This window comes from Papio anubis, chromosome 7 (genome assembly GCF_008728515.1).
Source record: "Papio anubis isolate 15944 chromosome 7, Panubis1.0, whole genome shotgun sequence".
In the NCBI taxonomy this organism is placed as follows: domain Eukaryota; kingdom Metazoa; phylum Chordata; class Mammalia; order Primates; family Cercopithecidae; genus Papio; species Papio anubis.
In genome coordinates this window covers 94,574,505-94,594,369 of record NC_044982.1, presented here as the reverse complement: position 1 = coordinate 94,594,369, position 19,865 = coordinate 94,574,505, and the positions used below count along the sequence as shown (strand labels likewise).

Genomic DNA, 19,865 nt, shown 5'->3' with positions numbered 1-19,865 from the left:
CCATTATTCTCCTGATTCATTGTATAAACAAAAATTCGTAGCATCAAGACTGTCAATGTCTTGTTCTGCATACCCGTCCTTTAATCATAGCCATTTCGTCCTCTGCCCTTTAGAGAAGTTTCAGGGAGGCACAGTGTGTGGAGTCAGTAACAGAATTAACCCAGCAGATCTTCAGAGACTTCTAGCCTGGGCTTCACTCATGACTGCTCCTACCACTTCGGTGTGGTCTAAATTTGGGATGTGTTGGCATTTCACCCCATGCTGAATGCAAGTTCTCTCCCTCTGCCTGTTGCCCTTAATTCCTCTCTCATTTAGTTCAACAAAAGGTGAAGTTCAGGGCCCGGTAGGAAGTTTCACTTTTTTTTTTTTTTTTTGTGTGTGACCTTTACATTTCTTTTTCAGAGTTCCTCCCTGTTGTACTCTCCACAGCTCAGGATTTCACTTTGTACCTATCATCCCTCTTCAATTGTATAACAAAGAACAAAGTGTCCCCTTTTTCAAGAGTTTATTACTTCCACCACTTCCTTTGGGGTGAGCAGCTGTGGATTACATAAAGCAGTTAAATATAAAGACATCTTATCATCCTTTTGTTTCCCATGAACTTCTGGGCATAGTTGGGAAAGGCCTTAAACGTCTTCTGAGGGGAAGCCTCCAAATATTTCACTGTGGTCTGCCATAACATTGAGTGTAATATTTATTTTGTGTAATCTGAGTAAATGTCTTATTTTATTATTATTATTGCCTTTCACTCTGTTTACTTGAAAGCTAAAACCTGGGTTGAGGTGGGTGGGGTAGCTGCTTTGCAAGCACATTGAAATGAATCTGCCTACAACTGGGAGAGAGACATTTCCTTTGCAAAACAAGACCTCCATGTGGGGTGACTTTGGGCTCTGAGAGCACCGGGGAACTTGGGGCTGAAATCCTGGGGTATGCTAGGACCCTCCCCACGTGCCTCTTGCTACTTAGACCCCCAAATTTTGATAAACTTGAAACATTTCCTTAGGATACAAATACTTGAAAGCATTTACTCTGTGACAGGCACTTTTCTAAGCTTTTTCATCCTCTCAACAACTTGTAAGATTAGCACTAATATCAACCCTATTTTATAAGAGAGAAATTAAGTAACTTGCCAAGGTGAACTTCAACCCCTTCCCAGAGCTCTACTTTTCTGTAGACCTCTGGACTAGATAAGCGATAATACTTGTATGTTTTTATTGTAAATCTATTCATTTGCTTCCAAACTAAACAACATAGACATTCATTCTGTGTCTGTATCTCTCTTTCTCTCTCTCTCTGTCTTTCTCTTTCTAGTTCTCTCTCTGCCTCTGTATGTGTCTTTCTCACACAAATTCACCAGCATTAAATACCTGGCTTCTGTAGTTTCACCATTTCCATTTTTGTTCTGAACACTGTTGAAACAGGCTGTTCTTTTTCAGATGAGCGCTAAAATGCATTTCATTCTCTTTTCTTCTGTGAATGATCATATTTTAAAAAGACTTTTAGAAGTGTCAGGCCTTCTCCTTTCTATTATTATCATTTTTTAAAATTGGGATCTATATAGAATATACTTTAAATGATCAGGGTACCTGATCTAGATGGAATATTTGTAGTATTTAAATCTTGTTTCCTGTTTGTCATTTTTTAAAATCAGATCTTATCAAGAGATGTGGACCGTGTGAAAAGAATCACTATGGCAATATGGAATACAATGCAATTCCTTAAAAGCTGCTTCCAGTGGGAATCTACGTTAAGAAGTACGATAGCATTCGCGGTAAGCTTCCTTTCTTATGTTCAAATTATTTGCTGCTTATTTACATCTATTCATCTTTCTGAAATATACTACAGCATAGGTGATTATGTGAGGGTTGTCTAAGACAGTACTTAGGTCAAATTTACCCTGGGAAACCCCTTAAATTACCCAAATCTTAGTCATATACGGTCTCTTGGTACATTTAAGAGCACCACTGTTGTATACATATGTTTAAATGTTTCTCCAGTTGTTACTATAGCTACATTTGTATAGCCCTGCATTGTGTTTATTTTTTTTTCTTTCTGTGCCAGTGACTGCCCGTAATTTTTGAAAAATTGCATCTGAAGAATCACGTGACTGAATAATAACTGAATTGTTCAATTTACATTTTAAGTAAATTATTCCTGAACTTTGGTATTAAAGATGTTTATTCATTTCAAGCCAGTTGGGACATACTGATCATTACACATTAGAATTTCATTCAGTACCACAAAGAGGAACCACCCCTGTATATGAAATGTACCCTTTTCTCTGGTGACATTGGCTCATCCTTATGAGCATAATAAATCACAGAATCAAAGCGCTGCAAGAGATCTTTAAACCACCTAAGTCTACCACTGAGAGCCCAAGAATCTTGGAAGGACTTCACAGCTGGCCTCATGCCTTTATATCTCAGGGCATCCTCTCTCATTTGTAAAGGGACTTGTCCTTGATCAAATTGGTAATGTCAGCCATGGGAGGAGAAATCAAGGCTCCCAGCTGCAAATCTCTGTATGTTTAGTATCATGCCATTCATTTCTGTCCTGTGCAAAGATCACTATTAAAAACTAATATGAGGTATGAGTGTTCTAAGAGTGTGAATATCAGTCATGATCATTGGTGAATCTGGTTTCTGAATGTTATGTGGTTCTGTCTTCTGTTTTCTACTGCCAACATATGTTCAATGTTCTCTCTTAGCCAACAGGCATAGCCTCATTTAAAAAATGGGGGGAAAACATATTTAGCCCAAGATGTGAATGGGCTCAGGTCACTCCCAACATCTTTATGCAATCAAGTACATCAGCTCCAAAAGAGGCTTTTCCTTTGCCATTGGGGAGTATTTTGTTTGGTGTAGTTTATTTTAGTTCTCCACTGCTTCAGTGTAGAGGACCCATGCTGCCAGCAGGCTTGACCTTTCATATACTTTTTCTGCTGTCTGAAGTTGCTAAAACATTTGGCCTTAATAAAAACACTAATAAAGGTTTTATTAATCTGTATCCGTCATTGTCTCAGCATTTGTTTATCTACTTCCCTTTCTCACGTTCTCCTCAGCTGGTGGCTTCATGCGTTGGGTTCCTCTTCAACCTCCCCAGCTCCACCTCCCACCCGAATTCCCTTTCAAAACTTTCCATGGAATGTTCTGTGCAATTCTGGGCAAAAGAGGAAAGTGAACACAATTGGTGGCTTCTTCCAGTCAGCACCCAGACAGCCGCTGTGAGGAGGAGAGGATTTCCTCTTTCTCGAGTTTAGTTTCTGGCACTGTGATTTTAGAAAAACAGAGGTCTGTTGCCCTGGATTCTGTAGGGAGATGACAGAAATGATTAATGGGCTGCTGGCTTGATCTGAAGAAAGATTAGAACAGATGAATAGAAATACGTTGTCTAATAGAGGGGACTTCTAAACAGGAAGGGAGCCTTGGAAATGGAGCCACTTCTCCACTGCCTTTTCTCTGAGGGATTCCTCCCTGCTGGGCTTCATGCCTCGGAGCAGAGCCCACCCCCAGACTGGAGAATGCAGGCTGCCATGTTGTACTCTCAAATCTCTGAGGCCCACAGCAAGGAAGATCAAGATGGTGGTGTTCTTGCTGGTTTTCCAAAGTATGATTTTGCAAGGATACGTGGGTTTATGTGACTGTGTGTATAGGGACGTTTCTCACTGGACACCATTGAAAAAAATGCAGAACCGTTAGATATGCTGTATACCTACAGCCTATCATTTGGTTGTACTGAAAGTACTGGAATAAAAGTGCTCACTTAAACTCATTTTCAGTTTTAATTTAAAACTCTGCTTTCAAAAATTTAGACCATGTGTATGTTGACTGGCCTTAGTGATTCTCAGAAATATCACAGCCGTAACGTAGTGGATACTTCTGCTCCCTAAGTTGACAAAGTGTAATTTTATTAAAAATTGTTTTTGTTATTCCTATTGTGATTATTCCAAAACGATTTCTGCTATTAAAGTGAGAGGCTATACAGAAAGTGCTTTTCTGGGAAAGAATAAAAAATGTATTTAGGTTTTTTTGTTAATTGTTTTTGAGACGGAGTCTCACTCTTCACCCAGGCTGGAGTGCAGTGATGTGATCTTAGCTCACTGCAACCCCTGCCTCCTGGGTTAAAGTGATTCTTCTGCCTCAGCCTCCCAAGTAACTTAGACTATAGGCGCACACCACCATGCCCAGCTAATTTTTATATTTTTAGTAGGGACGGGGTTTCACCGTATTGGCCAGGCTGGTCTTGAACTTCCGACCTTGTGATCCATCCACTTCGTCCACCCAAAGTGCTAGGATTATGGGCTTGAGCCACCACACCTGGCCTCAGTTTCATCTTCTTTCATTCTTCTTTTATTAAGATTATGGGTAGCCAAGCCTTCATTTCCTTTTCTTTGAAAATGCGTTTCATTCATGTACCTTGCCTGTAGACCTGTTAGCTGTCTGTAGGGGACTGGGTTGGCGGGGGTGGGGGTGCACACCTGGGTGCCACCCTGGCTGTAGTGCTGTGTCCTCAAGTCTGTGGGGCTTCATGATGGGTTGTCTTTCTGCAAAATGTTGGATCCTCAACCTGCCAGGCTCTCCTCTGCCTTTCTTCACTATGCAACTGCCATATCTGTCAGAGGTGACACACTGATGGATGTTCTCCTGTGATCTGTTGAAGACAGAATGCTGCTTGGTGTCTTTATTCATCACTTTGTTCATGTTCCAGCTGCTTGGCTTGGCATTACAGGGCAGAACAGTGGTGGTGTCTGAAGCAAAGTTTTTAAGTCAAGGATTTGTTAAATGACCTGTAGTCAGGTCCTCTAACTGAAATTAGCGTATGTGATAGTTGAGGGTTCACTGCACAGATGTGAAAGGAGCTATTTTAGTTGAACCAGTCCCTGGTAGGGCTTTTCTTCCTGTGACAGTACAGGAAGTGATGCTAAGACAACAAACTAAGGGCAGAACCGAAGGGATGTGTTTTCCTTCTGTTTTGTAAGAAAACGTAAAATACTAACTTTATGTTCTGGACTCTATTTCCAGGTGATACAAGCATGAACATTGTAGAATCATGTTTAATTTATTCCCAGTGTCAATTTTAAGACTTTATGAAAGCAAACCATATGTTTTCCATGGATGCCTATATACATGTGCATGAACATAATCATATCCTGTTGAAAGCAGCAGATACAAAAGAGCAGGCTGTTAAGATCTAGGTCCACGTGGTGTCTCATCAGCAGTGGATGGACAAACGTGAGAGAATTCACCTTGCTAGATGACCCAAGCGTCAGCTTCCTCTACCATGCGATTTTTCACTGCTACACTTACAGGGGTGGTTGTATTCCCAACATGAGAGAAGAAAGTTATCAGTAATTCACTGGCGCCTGCTATGTTAATGTTGCTGCATAGCAGGTTGCTGCATAGTGTTGAATTTATTGTTATAAGAAATTAAACATGGGCTTTTGTAGGGTGGTCAGACCATTCCAAATCAAGTTTCTACAGACTGAGTTCTTCTTGTTAGGATGAACATTGAAAATCTTTCTCATTTTGTCTTTTCAGTCTTTCTCCTTCCCCTAGGTTTTCTAGACATTTTGGTATCTTGCCTTTTCTGAGGTTTGCTTAGTTGTTTTAAATTAAGTAGATATTTTTTCTTTTCCTTCCTTCAAAAAGTAACATTCTTGACTTTCCCATTTGAAAAACAAATTAATATGAGATGTCGACTTAGTGAACGAGGCCAAATAGAACTAAAATATTTTGCCTTGAAGTAAGTGCACCTCTATATTTCCCTATGAATAGATTTGTAAATATATGTGGTATTTTATACACATGTACATACATACACAAGACGTGTACATGGCCATTCCCACACAGATTTTGACTATTTGTACTATTATTCATAGTTCATGTTATTTCAGTGCTTAGTCACTGTCCCAAGGATTTTATAAATTTAGTTCTCACAACAACCTGCTGATGTAGATGGTGATTACTATCTTCTTTTTACAGAGGAGAAAAATAAGCCTATAGAGGTCAAGTACAGTGACAGAGCTCGTGTGTGTGTGTGTATGAGGTGGAGGTGGAATTGAAACCCAGGCCATCTTGCTTTAGCCTATGCAGGCTTAACCCTTCAGCTATTCTGCTTCTCACTGATGCCCACGATGCAATGCTTGTTGTCATTGTATTTAGATAATGACACCAGGAGCAACCATACTGATCATTTCTGATCTGTATTTAGATATTATGTGTGGGGATTAAGCCTGTTCCAAGCTGTGATGCTATAGAGGAAAGAAACCCTTATTACATGGGTGGGAATAATTCTTTAGCTCAGACATTTTATTCACAAGTGATAATGAGACCAAAATCGAAGAAGCCAAAGGTGGCTGGGCGTCACATGCCTTTGGCATCCTTGGGATCCAGTTGGATGATCTGAAAAGCCCTAGAGCCTTGCTTCTAGACTGAGTCCCAAATTAGAGTCTGACTTAGTTTTTCGCAACCTTTGAGGAATGCTTTTAGATGATGTAGAGGGATTTTCAAGGGGAGAAGAAAGTAAAAACAGAAAACAACTAGTGGAAGGGTTCATGGAAGCCATTTGTACTTTTCAGTTTTTTTTTTTTAGTATTCCAAGTTGTTCAAAAAAGGGATGGGGTAGAAGAGAATAACCATCCCTTATGTTCCTTTAAAATATCTTGAAATAATAGCTATAAAAGAGGCCCACATTTCTAGTGGGGATCTCTATTTTATATACCCAGTGTCTCAGTGCAAATATATTATTTGATCATAATGACGATAAATTTGTTCTCAAAAGATAACTTTGCATTGTGATATTTATATTGGTAAATCCAATCACGTATGGGTGTTTTGTTATGACATACTTATAAATCCCAATGTTGTCTGTCTATTAAAAGTCCTAAAGTTATATTATTATATAAATGCATTTTTCATATGATAAAATATTATTTACTTGACAGATGGCATCATCAGAAGGTGATTTTAAACAGCAAAGTTCTCCTGATGCTTTTAACGTAGAATTGCATTTATGCAGTTTCGTTTTTCCACCAATCTTTCAGGCACACACCTATTGTATCAAGGGAGGCAAGTCTGTGGGGCATTGATGGATTCTTTGTTTTATTAAATTTTTACTTGGACGTTTGATCTTAAAAACTAATCTGAATCTACCATATATCAATGAGTATCTTCATAAAGCTATGATTTTAACATCTGTGACTTTTTTTCTGATTTTTTGAGTATAGGGAAATAAAGAATTTACTTTTCAGAGTTGACAAGGATTGAAATATGATACACAAATTAAAGCATCAATCAACCTCTCCCTCAATAAAGTTAAAAAATACAACTGTCCACTTGTTTGGTGATATCCCATGTTTAACATATATAGAATTCTTAGCTTTTAGAGATCCTAGAACATTGAGAAAATGTGAAGTAATTTCACATAGAACTTAAAAACAACAGTAGCAGTAATAAAGTCAGCCCTTCCAACACACATGAACTTGTGCGCACACACACACACACACACACACACACACATGCATAAACACGAAGAAGTAGAGGACATTTGGGAAATTAAAAGTTGCTCTGTTGAATGTTTTGTGAAAGCAGTTTAGTAAAAACCAAAGGCAAGGCCTTGAGGACTGCTGTTTTCCATGATTTCTCTGTGGACCAAAAAACATTCAGATTCATTTTGCTTTGGTACAAATGACAAATGCAATTACAACATTGTTTTGAGATTAGACTCTTTAAATAATGCTGGTCAATGTCTTTTTGATGCCTTCGATATTTATGTGTTAACTGTGTCTAAAAGATTTACTTTAAATTCTGTCACCAGTTTACTCACAACCAAACGCACCTGCATTTGATTAAGCTCTTTCATTGGCTGTGACATCCACCAGAAGTCACAACTGGATGTGCAGAGCAGACATCGCCGCCCAGTTGCTAGGTGTGTGTGCAGTTGATGCTCAAAAATTATAAGTATTTCTGTAAAGCTAGAAAAACGAAATTTCACAGTTACAATAACCAGAAGAAGAGGGGTTTTTAGACATCTAAGTGTGTACATATAAGTGCACACACATATCCATATACATATATATGCAAAATGTATAGCTATATTAAATGCTTAAAATATTTGGCATCTTATTATTTGTTTTAACATATGTAAGATAGTTTCCCTAGTCTTCCTTTTCATGAAGGACTATATAATATACTTTCAAAATATTTTAAAGTTTTTTCAGCACTTTTTAAAAATAGGAACAATCCATCATTGCATATTGTGAGTATAATGTTTACAACATAATTGCACCTTCTATTGGCAGGTTCTCAGGCATTAACTAATTATGCAATTTAATAAAATTACAGTAATTGCATTAAAAAGATTATCTGTTAAAAATTTAAAAGGACACTATTAACTATTTTAGCATATTTTCATGTTTATATGTTCAATTTTGTGAGTTGTGATTTCAGACAGAATCATAGATAGACTGACTGAAATCACTTATCATTATTTTGGAGCATTTCAATTTTGACTAGTAAACATTAGATCTCAATTATTGTAATCATAGCACAGCCATATTCACATAGCCTGTTAGATGTAAATGATTAACTCCCGCTTTTGTGTATAGGTCCAGGCTCTGTGTGGGACCCTGTGTCACTATCACTGCCTTTTCCGAACTTTCCGTTGGTGTGCACTTGCAAGCACGCATTTTCTGCCTTCTCTGAATTTTCTGTTTAGGATTCTGTGATGGTTAATACTGAGTGTCAGCTTGATTGCATTGAAGGATACAAAGTATTGATCCTGGGTGTGTCTGTGAGGGTGTTGCCAAAGGAGATTTGAGTCAGTGGGCTGGGAAAGGCAGACCCACCTTTAATCTGGGTGGGCATTATCTAATCAGCTGCCAGTGCAACTAGAATATAAGCAGGCAGAAAAATGTGAAAAGAGAGACTGGCCTAGCCTCCCAGCCTACACCTTTCTCCCGTGCTGGATGCCTCCTGCCCTTGAATATCGGACTCCAAGTTCTTCAGCTGAGGAACTCAGACCGGCTCTCTCCTTGCTCCTCAGCCTCCAGATGGCCCATGGTGGGACCTTGTGATTGTGTGAGATAATACTTAATAAATGCATATATATATATTCCATTAGTTCCGTCTCTCTAGATAACCCTGACTAATACGGATTCCTTGTGTTTTACAGATTCCAAGCAGTGCAGTCTATTTCACTCTGTTTTCCAGAGATACCCTGCTGAACTTGATCCAGATTTTAGGATCTTTAATCTTAAAGACTCCAGAGGTCATGTAGCTCCTTAATGCAACTGATGCTTGACTACCCCTTCTTCAGGCTTGCTCCTTCTCAATCCTCCCTCTTTCCTCTTCTCTCTTCCCTTTTCTCCTTCCCCCTTCCACAAGCAGTGATGGTTTTGAGTATCTAATACACTGCTAGATATGGAAATACAAAAATGAATTTTCATACTGAGCACTCATAAGTCTGTCTACCCTCCTCCCATATTTTCCACTCACCCTTCCTTTTTTTTTTTTTTTTTTTTTTTGAGACAGAGTCTCGCTCTGTCACCCAGGCTGGAGTGTAGTGGCCGAATCTCAGCTCACTTCAAGCTCCGCTTCCTGGGTTTATGCCATTCTCCTGCCTCAGCCTCCTGAGTAGCTGGGACTATAAGCATCCGCCACCACACCCAGCTAGTTTTTTGTATTTTTTTAGTAGAGATGGGGTTTCACTGTGTTAGCCAGGATGGTCTCGATCTCCTGACCTCGTGATCTGCCCGTCTCGGCCTCCCAAAGTGCTAGGATTGCAGGCTTGAGCCACCGCGCCCGGCCACTCACCCTTCCTTTCCCGCTCCCTCCCTCTCTCTCCTTCCTCCTCACCCCATTTATCCCCTCTCCTCTGTCTCCCTCCAGCAGCCCTCCTCAGCTCCTTGGTTTCCCTACTTTATTCCCCCAACTTTCTTCTATCATCCTCCCTTATATTTGAAAACAAAAGGTAGTGTTTTGATTATTCAGGCATATCATAAGAAAAATGTGCTTTTTGGGAATTAAATTAGGTCATAAGCATGGAAGTATTTTAAAAACATGGAATGGATTACAAGTATGGGTAGGAATTACTATCTGATATAACTATTGGTGGGTGATGGTATTCTTCAAAATCAGAGAAAGGCCTCATTAAAACACACACGCACTCATGTGCTATTTCATTGCAAAGTGTTTTTGTGGACCTGGACTTGTTGAGAAGCTGTTCAATGACAGGGTGGAAATGCAGAGCTTGGTATTGTGTGCTGTGGTTAATGTTCAGGAGTCGACCGTTTCCAGGACTACTTAATGTCTATTTAACCACCAGATGCCAAAGCAGAGTTCTATCTCAAGGCTATGATAATTCTCTTCATGCTTGACCTAATACATTCAGTTCATGTCAAAAATAGATGGCTTATGCCTGTAGTTCCAGCACTTTGAGAGACACAGGCAGAGTTTGAGGCCAGCCTGGGCAATAGAGTGAGACCCCATCTCAAAAAAAGAAAAAAAAGAAAGAAAGAAAGGGAGGTATTTTATTTCAATGACTTAATACTTCAGGTTAATGTCATGTGTTATATAGTTATGCAGTATAACACAGCCTCATGATTGAAGGATTGTTTTAGAATATTGCAACCTGCAGAAAGGCAAAGGCCCAGTCTTTCATCTTTGCGCATATCCTTACTGCTTAGGATAATGTTGGGTACTCAGTAGGCATCTAATCAATGCTGCTTTGAAGGGTGCTAGAACTAGTGAAAACCATCTGTTACCAGATGTTGCTTTCTTTTTATTCTTACATCTCCCCTGATCATAACAGCCTGTGGCTGCATCAGTAGCTAAAATCCAAAAACAAGCTAGCAACTTCATTTGTCTGATACGCATTTTTCTGACTTTTTCTTGATCCTGCCCATCCAGGGATTGTGCTAATTAGTAGCAACATGGCCAAAAGGCAGTCAGGACGAGGAAGAGAGCTGGCAAATCTCTAAGTGCCATCACAGCCCCTGAATCTGAGAATATTCCATTCTTGATATTTTCAGAACTGAATGCCTTTTCTCCCCTCTCATTTGTTTCTATATGTGACACCTGGGTGTGCAAACATTTTGCGTGATGCAAAAACAGAAAAGAATATTTAGAAATAGGGGGACCTGGTGTGTGTGAAAACAGTTAGAACCACTTCCCTATGTAGGTTTTGACCTGTTGAAGAGCCATGCTCAGCACTTAGATATCTGGCTAATTTGATATTGCCTTTTTTTTTTTTTTTTTCAGTCTGAGCTTTGTCATTTGTTTCTAAGCTGTCATTTTTATTAGTCTCTCTGGCTGATCTTTTGGGGCTCCTCATCAGGTGGCGTGTGCTCGCCATTGTCTGGCTGTGCTTGGCAAGCGGAGGGCCCTTTTATTGCTGTGCGATGTGGGCGTGCTTGCTGGGGTAGCCTGTAATTAGACCCACCACAGGTGACAGTTACTAGAGAGCCGAGTAATCATTCTAGCTGCCTGATCTGATGTTTATGGAGAGAAACCTTTTTTGTGGTCTGGTTAGGGTTTACTACAGCATGTTGTACTTTTGCCATTTGATTTATGATTTAGAAAGGTGTGTTTTGTTACTGCTCCCTTTCTCTTGGGGTTGTGTCATTGGCTTTTTAAATAACAGATGCATTTTAGAGGAAGATTTTTGTTAGTCTGATCATCCACGTCTCACTTACACAAAAGGAAAAGATTCTGATATTTAATCAAAATCAGGTTCAATGTATAATCATCTAAGCTTGCTCTTGCACAGTGTTTACTGACTGTTTTAGTCTCCCTGGGATTCTCTTATTACCTAAATCCATATTGGTTTTGGCCTTTTAAAATGACTTTTCTATTGCTTCCCAAGCTCTTTAAAGTTTCTGTTTTAATTCATTGTCTGGGATGCTTCGTTTTGTCGAGGCAAAAAACCCAAAACAAAACAGAAATATACTTCTGGGCCCCATTGGTGTTAGGCAAGACCTAACAGCTGTTGTTTTAATCTAGAAAAGATGGAGCCATAGAATAAGGTAGGAGGGGCTTTCGTGGTCGGTCTGAGGGGAAGAAGAAAGCTGCAGGCTTCAGGCAAGTGATTTTTCCAAGGCCTGCTCATTTGTTTGAACAGGGGATTCTCAGCCCTATACTACTTTTATAATGCGCGGCTTGTATAGTCATAAACTTTGAAATTATGGTTTTAGTTCATGAGTATAAACTGCATATATACAGGATCCTTGGACTCTGCTTTTTTTTATTTTTAGGTACATTTTCCCTCAGGTCTTACATTTGAGTAAAAATAGTTTGTGAGTCTGTGGAGTTGCTATTCGGAGTGGCAACACACCGTAGGGAGATGTAAATCTGTATTGTTACCTGTTACCTTGTGCTCACTTGACTGACTCTTCTGTTAGAACAGGTGAATTTTCCTCATCAGAATGTTGTATCCATAGTGATGACAGTAATGAAGATGATAACGATGATAACAAGGATGATGATGATGATGAACGGTGCTTTTGTGTTTGGGAGGTGTTTAAGTTTTGACTTCTGCGATAAAAACTTGCTCTTACTTTATTATGCGTTAGTGACACTTTTAGTGAAGCCTTGCCTTATATTGCCTTCTCTTTAAGAAGGAATAGAGTATTGCTTCTTAAAGTAAGTATGCCTTTGTTAATAGCCACATTGCTTCTGCTCTGGATTAAGCTAGGTACATGCAGTTATAAACATATTATGTCCCATAGCAAGAGCAGTTTTCCTTGGAAATCACCGAGACCCTTGATTTTTTTGTAGGGAAACTTCTATAAGCTAATTCATTACCCCCCATCCCAAAATTCTACTTTTCACAATAGGAAAATGCATAGTGCATTTAGCTATTAAAAAAAATTAGCTGACTGTGGCCTCATTAGCTGCACCTCTTTTGGCAAATTTGATTTTGCATTTCATTGGTGATTTTTACATTTTTAATAATCTACATGTTTTCAAAAAATTGATTTCCTAGAAAGTTAATCAAAAACAGGATTGGGGAATAAGAGGAGGTAGAGAAAAAAGGAAAAGGAAAGAAAAATAACAAATAGCTTGACAACTGCTTAGGTTTACTTAAAGATAGTCCTGCAGGTGGCGATAGAAACTCATAAATGATAAAATCCTAAGGTAAATTTCTGTGGGCTACTTCTTGGGGATTTTAATTTCAGCAATTTATTTTTAATTTGATACAGTTGTCTACAAGCAGAAATTATTACATTAGTAAAAAAATTTCAAATTTTCATGTTGTGTACTTTGCTCTGTTTTTATAATAATTCTCTTGAATATTCTGTAGCACATTCTTCCTTATGCAGAAGAAATAAGATCCAGATTACCGCCCAGTTGGTACAGATTTCATTAGGAAAATAACCATTTTAGGGCTTCTTTTTTAAGTTTTATTTTTACTTTCTTTAACCTGCAGCTAAAATTTGATGTTTATGCCATTGGCGAGGTTTAGCTTCTGTGAAGGCCTTTGCTCTTGGGTGTGACGTGGCTTAGGCGCGACACTGAGAGTGTGTGTGTGTTCACAGAGACATTCCTTCAAATCATAATATCAAATCTAGTTGCTTCCAGAGGCCATTTCCTCCCTTAGCTACGTGTTTCCAGTTAGTTTTAATGTGCCTAGGATCACAAATTTCTTGAAAGCTATTTTATCCAGGGATAAAAACAAAACATAAATATTTATTTATTTATTTATTTATTTATTTTTTTGAGACGAAGTGTCGCTCTGTTGCCCAGGCTGGAGTGCAGTGGCGCGATCTCCACTCACTGCAAACTCCACCTCCCAGGTTCACGCCATTCTCCTGCCTCAGCCTCCTGTGTAGCTGGGACTACAGGCGCACACCACCGCGCCCGGCTAATTTTTGTATTTTTAGTAGAGACAGGGTTTCACCGTGTTAGCCAGGATGGTCTCGATCTCCTGACCTCGTGATCCGCCTGTCTCAGCCTCCCAAAGTGCTGGGATTACAGGCGTGAGCCACCGCGCCGGGCTAAATATGTATGTTTTTAACATTAGAAAATACATAGTGAATATAATAACATTTTTTCAATTCTTTTGGTTATTTTGGACATGAGGCATTGTCAAAGCAAAGTGAAAGCGTTTGGAATATAGGAGATCTTTCTTTTCTGCTAGTTAAGGTTCAAGAGTTTTTAAATTGCTTTTTGTGACTGTCTATATTCATTTATGGTTTTTTAAGTTTGAGTCTGAAAATGTAAACTCTAAAGGATAAAACTAATTTTCAGCTTTCCTATTTTCTTATAGTCTCATTTAGAAAACCTTTGCAGTGTACATTTTCAAGGGGGAGCTGCCTTGATTCTAAGAAAATGTAATTATTTTGGTTTAAACACTTTAGGCTTTAGATGTTGAGTGTCATCAACAGACAACTGTGATGGTCTTGAGCAAATTATGTGAATTGCAGTCTCTGCGTTTCCTCTGAACATTTCACTAATTCTTATGGTAAAGTTCAAACCAGTAATGTCTTATATGCTGTACCCTTGGATCCAGAATTTTTTATGATATAATAGAAGAGGCAGAAAAAGAAAGAAAAGAAACCTCTGGCCTTCTTATATTCTGTTTCAATTGTTCTTCCAATTACTCATGAGGGAGAGGAGTGGAATGCAAGGCAGACACTCTGAAAACCTATTTTGCAGCCTTCATATAAAAAATATTCAGTTCTCTGCTCTGTTAGCAGCTGACCAAAATCTAATCCATTAAAAAATATATCGTGGTAAGCAGTTCTTGAAAATGTTTATAATAAATGGTAAAAGCCAAGCTTCCACTGTGAGATTAGCAGTTGGAACAGGATGTGTTCATCAGGAAATAGGTTATTGCCTGACTAGTGTGTCCTGCAGAGTAACCTGCAGGATAGATGAAGATTTAAAAGCTTGCAGTGCAAGGATTTTATTTGATTTTCCCCCTTTGCTTTCTTTTGCATATTCCAGTGTTGTTTATCACTCATGGTATTTTTCCCAATGACTCTCTTATGAAGTTCATTTTACAAACAAAAAGTATGGCATGTTTTGGGGGTTGGTTCCGTTCACACCCCGTGATCATCTAATGACCTATGGGTATTAATGTTACTAATACACTTTTACATTACCGACTTTGTAGCTTAAAGATAAATGTGAAAGAATATTTTCCAGAGATCTGGACCTACCCCCAGCTTCCATCTTAAAGATACAGGAAATGCTGCAGAGAATTATGGTGTCTTTTCTGCTTTTTGCTTGACTGCAGTCCCGCCTCAGAGTCAGTGGACAGTAGCGCTCATGAATAATGCCTTCTACGTGGATGATACCTACAGTAACACAGGAGTGACTAAGAGATCAAATACACTGGCTAAAAAGCCTTAGGGAAGCATTATGTGTCTGAGGTCTGATCTATTGTCTGGGAGGTCGGAGAGTGTTAATGCACTCTGCAAAGATTACACTCCCTCTCTAATTGCTCAGACACTTCCTTAAAGGATTTAAACAGTCAGGAAAGGTGATGCTCCTTGTCAATTTTTGTCTTCTGCCTGCAGTTGAAGTTTATCTGTCTTTCCACTGAGACCACTAGATCAAGTAACCTAGACGGTGTCAAAGGCATAAACTCTGAATTAGGAGTGAAAGCAATGAGAGATGTTATTTACCGTACCATTGTTACTTGCTCTTTAAATGCTCTGCATTCCATTTCTGGTGTTTACATAGTGAAAATGACAGCATCTCTGTGTTCCAAAGGGGGCCTGAAAAGGGTCCAAGGCTTCACTTTGACTTTTGATCAGATTTATTTTCAAAATCTTTTCGCAGTGCCGTAACACCCCGTGCAGCATTCTGCATTTAGGTTATTTCAGCTAAGTATGTAGAAAATAGGTGACCTTTAGGGTTTCCTCTGTGCATCTCCCCAACCTCACCCCCTCCAAACACACCCCCATTCTGAAATGTTTCCCCTGAATTAGACATATGCAAGACCAACCACATTTAGGACCTGACAACTTTGTCCAGATCATCGTTGTAAACTTCAAATGATACACAGACACATTTGAAAAAAGGTCTCCTCTCTGCATTGGAGAATCCTAACTCAATCTTGTGTATCTGAGAGCTGATATAGCAATTTTATCAGACTCTGTATCTTTTATATTGCTTTGATTATAACTCAGGGTTTCCTAAATGACACTGAAAAGCTTAAAGAAAGGTTTTACTAGTTCTTTCCCAATGGCAGTTTAGGAAATATCGGGGAGCTGTCTGTTTGCAAAGGGCATAATGAACTCCTTAAATTCATAGTCTGTGTTGCTGTAGGAAGGAGTGGGGAGTGCAAGCTTGCATTCCGCCTCGAGCATTTTCTCCCCACTATGCACAGTTGCGTCATTGAGAAGTAAGAATTCCTCTTAGATCAGTTCAAATTGCTAATATATGTGTCCTACAGCCTGCAATATAATATTTATGTAGCTTCCGAAAGAGACCTGGGAGGATTCCCTGTAATTCAAGATGGTAGTCTGACTGATGGGTGTAGAAGAATTTTTTTTTTTTTAAAGAAATCTTTGTTTGTCCCATGAGATGTTCACACTTTTCGGCTGACGGCGCTGTATTTTACTCATCCTGTATAAAGCTGTCAGTGTATTCATTATATGTGTCTCTTGAAGACTCTGAGCAGATGAGGAGAACAATTGCTGGAGGGGGAAAACACATTTGAATCGAAATCTTCAGAAGAGCATTTCTGTAGTCTCTCCTGTTCCTGCTTCTGTGTGGACTGTCCCTCACACTTTCTCTGATTGCATGTTATCTCACACTGTTGGTAGATTACACTGAATGTTTCATCTGTATATAAAAATTAAAAATTCAAACAAAAATCTGGCCCACATGAAGAACAGGCCCTTTGGGCATATGGTTCATTATGCATATTCGTTTAATTACTAAAACACTTGCGATGGCTTTAGTGCCCTTGCTTTCAACTTGCAAAGTTGGATCTCTTCTATTGCACAGAAAATATAGTGCAGGATTCTGTTGTGAAGGAGAAAAAAAGAAAATAAAAAAATAGAGCCTTTGAAGAAATTATTGGAATTCACCAAAAGGAGGTATGATTCTCAGTATGAAACAAATGGAAGTAGGGATTTCTCCCCTTCCTCGTCTTTGTCATCTCCTTCTCCCTCCCATTTCTACCACTGCCCCGAAGGCTGTTTTTACTGTGGTTAGTTTATAAGTAATGTGAGACTGAGGATTTAGGTTTCAAACGTGTTCCCTCTGAGCGCCTCAAGTCCCATGATGAAGCAAAGTCTTATTGTTTAGAAGGGGGCTGCTATGAAAGTGTGACTTTAATTGATTTTTCAGGGCAAACAGGTGGTGATGGTTTAGACATCTCCTGGCCTGAGTGCCACTCCTAATTTGGGGCTACACATATAATAGCTTTATTAAAATAAACAATCCCTTGGCTTTGGTTTTACCTGAACATCTGCCTCCTGGTTTTTAAAGAGCTTTTAAAAATATTTTCATTGTGTGCTTAAAAGGGTCTGATCCTAAAATAGCTAAGAAAGACTTTATTTTCTATTTATGCCATCAAATTTGTTATTTTTATCTGATGTTAAAGACACTGAAATGTAGAAGTATCTTTAAATGGGATAATCATTACTTCAGTAGTTTTCTTTAGAGCACGTTCATGTACAAGATGCAACAGATTTCCAATGTAACAGGTCAAAAATTGAATTTGTAGTTGCTGGGTTTTGATTTGAACTTTTATCTTGGTGCACAAAAGATTGTTTGAGTGAGTACATGTACTTGTGTGTGTGCACGCACATGTTTTACGACTATATTTTGGATTTATTCCTGAGCTCTGGTGATGTTTCAGCATTGTAAAAAAGCTCCTTGAACTCCTCTTGATCAGAATAAATTCAAGACTCCTAACAGCATTTCTAAGGGAAAGGAGGATCCAAGCCTTGGCATCATTCTTGTTTTTAGTGGCAAGTATGTGTGGCTCTGATACAAGCACAATTTTGCTTTTCAATTAAGCAAATAGGTAGTCTGTCTGAGTAACGGGAGACCAGCCAAGACATTCTTGATACTATTCCTAAAGGAATTGTACTTTGCTATAAATAGCATCACTCACTAATCATTATTGGAGGGTTCCTGAATTAGGGCACCTTAGTCGGTTTTAAGCACATCGAATATGTACAAAGCTATTGCAGGCTTAATGTGAACTTACTGCAAGCCTGCTTCTTTTAGTGCCAGAAATAAAGCTGCAAGTGGAGTAACTTAATACAGTGAACTGCTTTACTCTATCACTGCACTAATGCTAATTAGATACACTTGCTTTATTACCCAGAGCATTTTTTTCTGTGTTCATTCTGATCTAATCTTTCTATGAACATAAAGGAGTAAGTCATGAAGGAGTAAGTCGTAAGTGTTATGTTTAAGCTTTTAGTCACAATTGCAGCCTAACGTTCATGTGAGCAAAGTCAGAGAACATTCTTAGAGAATGCTTTGTCCACTTACAGTCCAATTAGAATCCCATTGGACTTCTACCATGGAGGGCCCCACAGTGCCAAAAATTACGCTTCTGAAATGAGTAAGACACTTATCGATACATTTAATGGAATTTTGTTCTTGACCTCTTCATCTACCCATCTTTATGGAGAATAAATAAATGCGTGAAGATTTTTTTTCCTCTCTTCCTTTAATCAGAGCAGAGATTTGCTGATGGCTTTGAAAGACGTATTTACCAAAATCAGACTTTCAACTGCTCAATTACCACCTTCTGCAAAGACGCATAATGAGAAATTTATTGTCTGATTCTAGACCTGAAATTATGATCATTCTAGGGGGAAAAAGCCAATAGTGCAGCACATTAGATGCTTTTTTCCTTTCATTTAGTTCAGTGCTTTTCTATTTTTTAAACTACTTTTTCTGCCTGTATGAGTGGCGTGGGGATTTTTCTTGGGCCATAAGTGATTGTTAGACTTTTTTCCATTTATATAAAATCATCACAAAATGTAGACTATAGTGTGGCCAGTAGCATGATGCAAACATTAAAGGGATCGAATTTTAATAAATGCTTCACATTTAAGGGAAGAAAAACTATTTAATAAGAAGTGAATGTATGATATAGGTTAGAAGCCTTCTTTTCCCCCTGTTTAAAAAAGTCCGTTAATATATTCTAAAGGGGAAAATAAAAGTCAATGAAAACTTCATGTCTAGAAGAATGGAGTCTAAAAGCCTCTAACTTATATTTAACATTAAGATAATATATTTTATATATCATATATACTTTCTTTAAAATTAGAATGGATCAGGCATAGTCTTCATAGAAATGTTCAGTATAGTGGTATTGTGAAACTGACAGTTTGAAAATGATATGCATTGTTTATTTAAATGGTCATAGAGGATAGTAAAAGTGAGAAACATTACACTCGAGATGTCTACCTACAAAAGCATTGGGAATAAAAGGCCAGGTGGGGTTATACCCACACCAAACTAGAACTACTTGATGGAAATGTGTCTCTAAGAGCAAGACACCAAGTCTGATGTTCCCCTAATTAACTGACCAGGTCACTCTATGACACACAGAATTAGTCAAAGACAATGTCAAATAAACACCAGAAATAGTACATTTCACTGCTCATGGATCTTAGGAAAACAAATGGTTAAAGAATTTTGATTTGGTAACCTTTCTTTATATTATGGCACCGAGAGCATGACTTAGAGGTACAGGTGGAAATATGAAGGTTTTATTAGAGAGCAGGGAAGAAAAGGGAGGGTCAGGGCAGGAAAGGACATTTTGATTCTGGAGCTTCAAGAAGCAGAGATTTGCCAAGGCCATTCTTCCATTATTGATGTCTCTTTCCCTTTCCCCTTCTCTACATAGGACCTTGATTGGGAAGAACATGCCCCCTCCTACAC

At 38.7% G+C, this 19,865-nt stretch overlaps 1 protein-coding gene across 3 annotated transcripts in view; it reads left to right on the top strand.

The window, feature by feature from the left end:
* The window catches only part of MCTP2 (multiple C2 and transmembrane domain containing 2), a 264,097-nt gene that overhangs the window by 170,109 nt on the left and 74,123 nt on the right, over positions 1–19,865 (top strand). For all 3 annotated transcript variants that reach the window (XR_002523209.2, XM_009210961.4, XM_031668311.1), the window contains one exon: positions 1,652–1,771. Coding sequence is in view for 2 of the 3 variants with exons in the window: in XM_009210961.4 (XP_009209225.2) it covers positions 1,652–1,771 (120 nt within the window). In the remaining variant the exon portion in view is untranslated. The remainder of the gene's footprint in view (positions 1–1,651; positions 1,772–19,865) is intronic.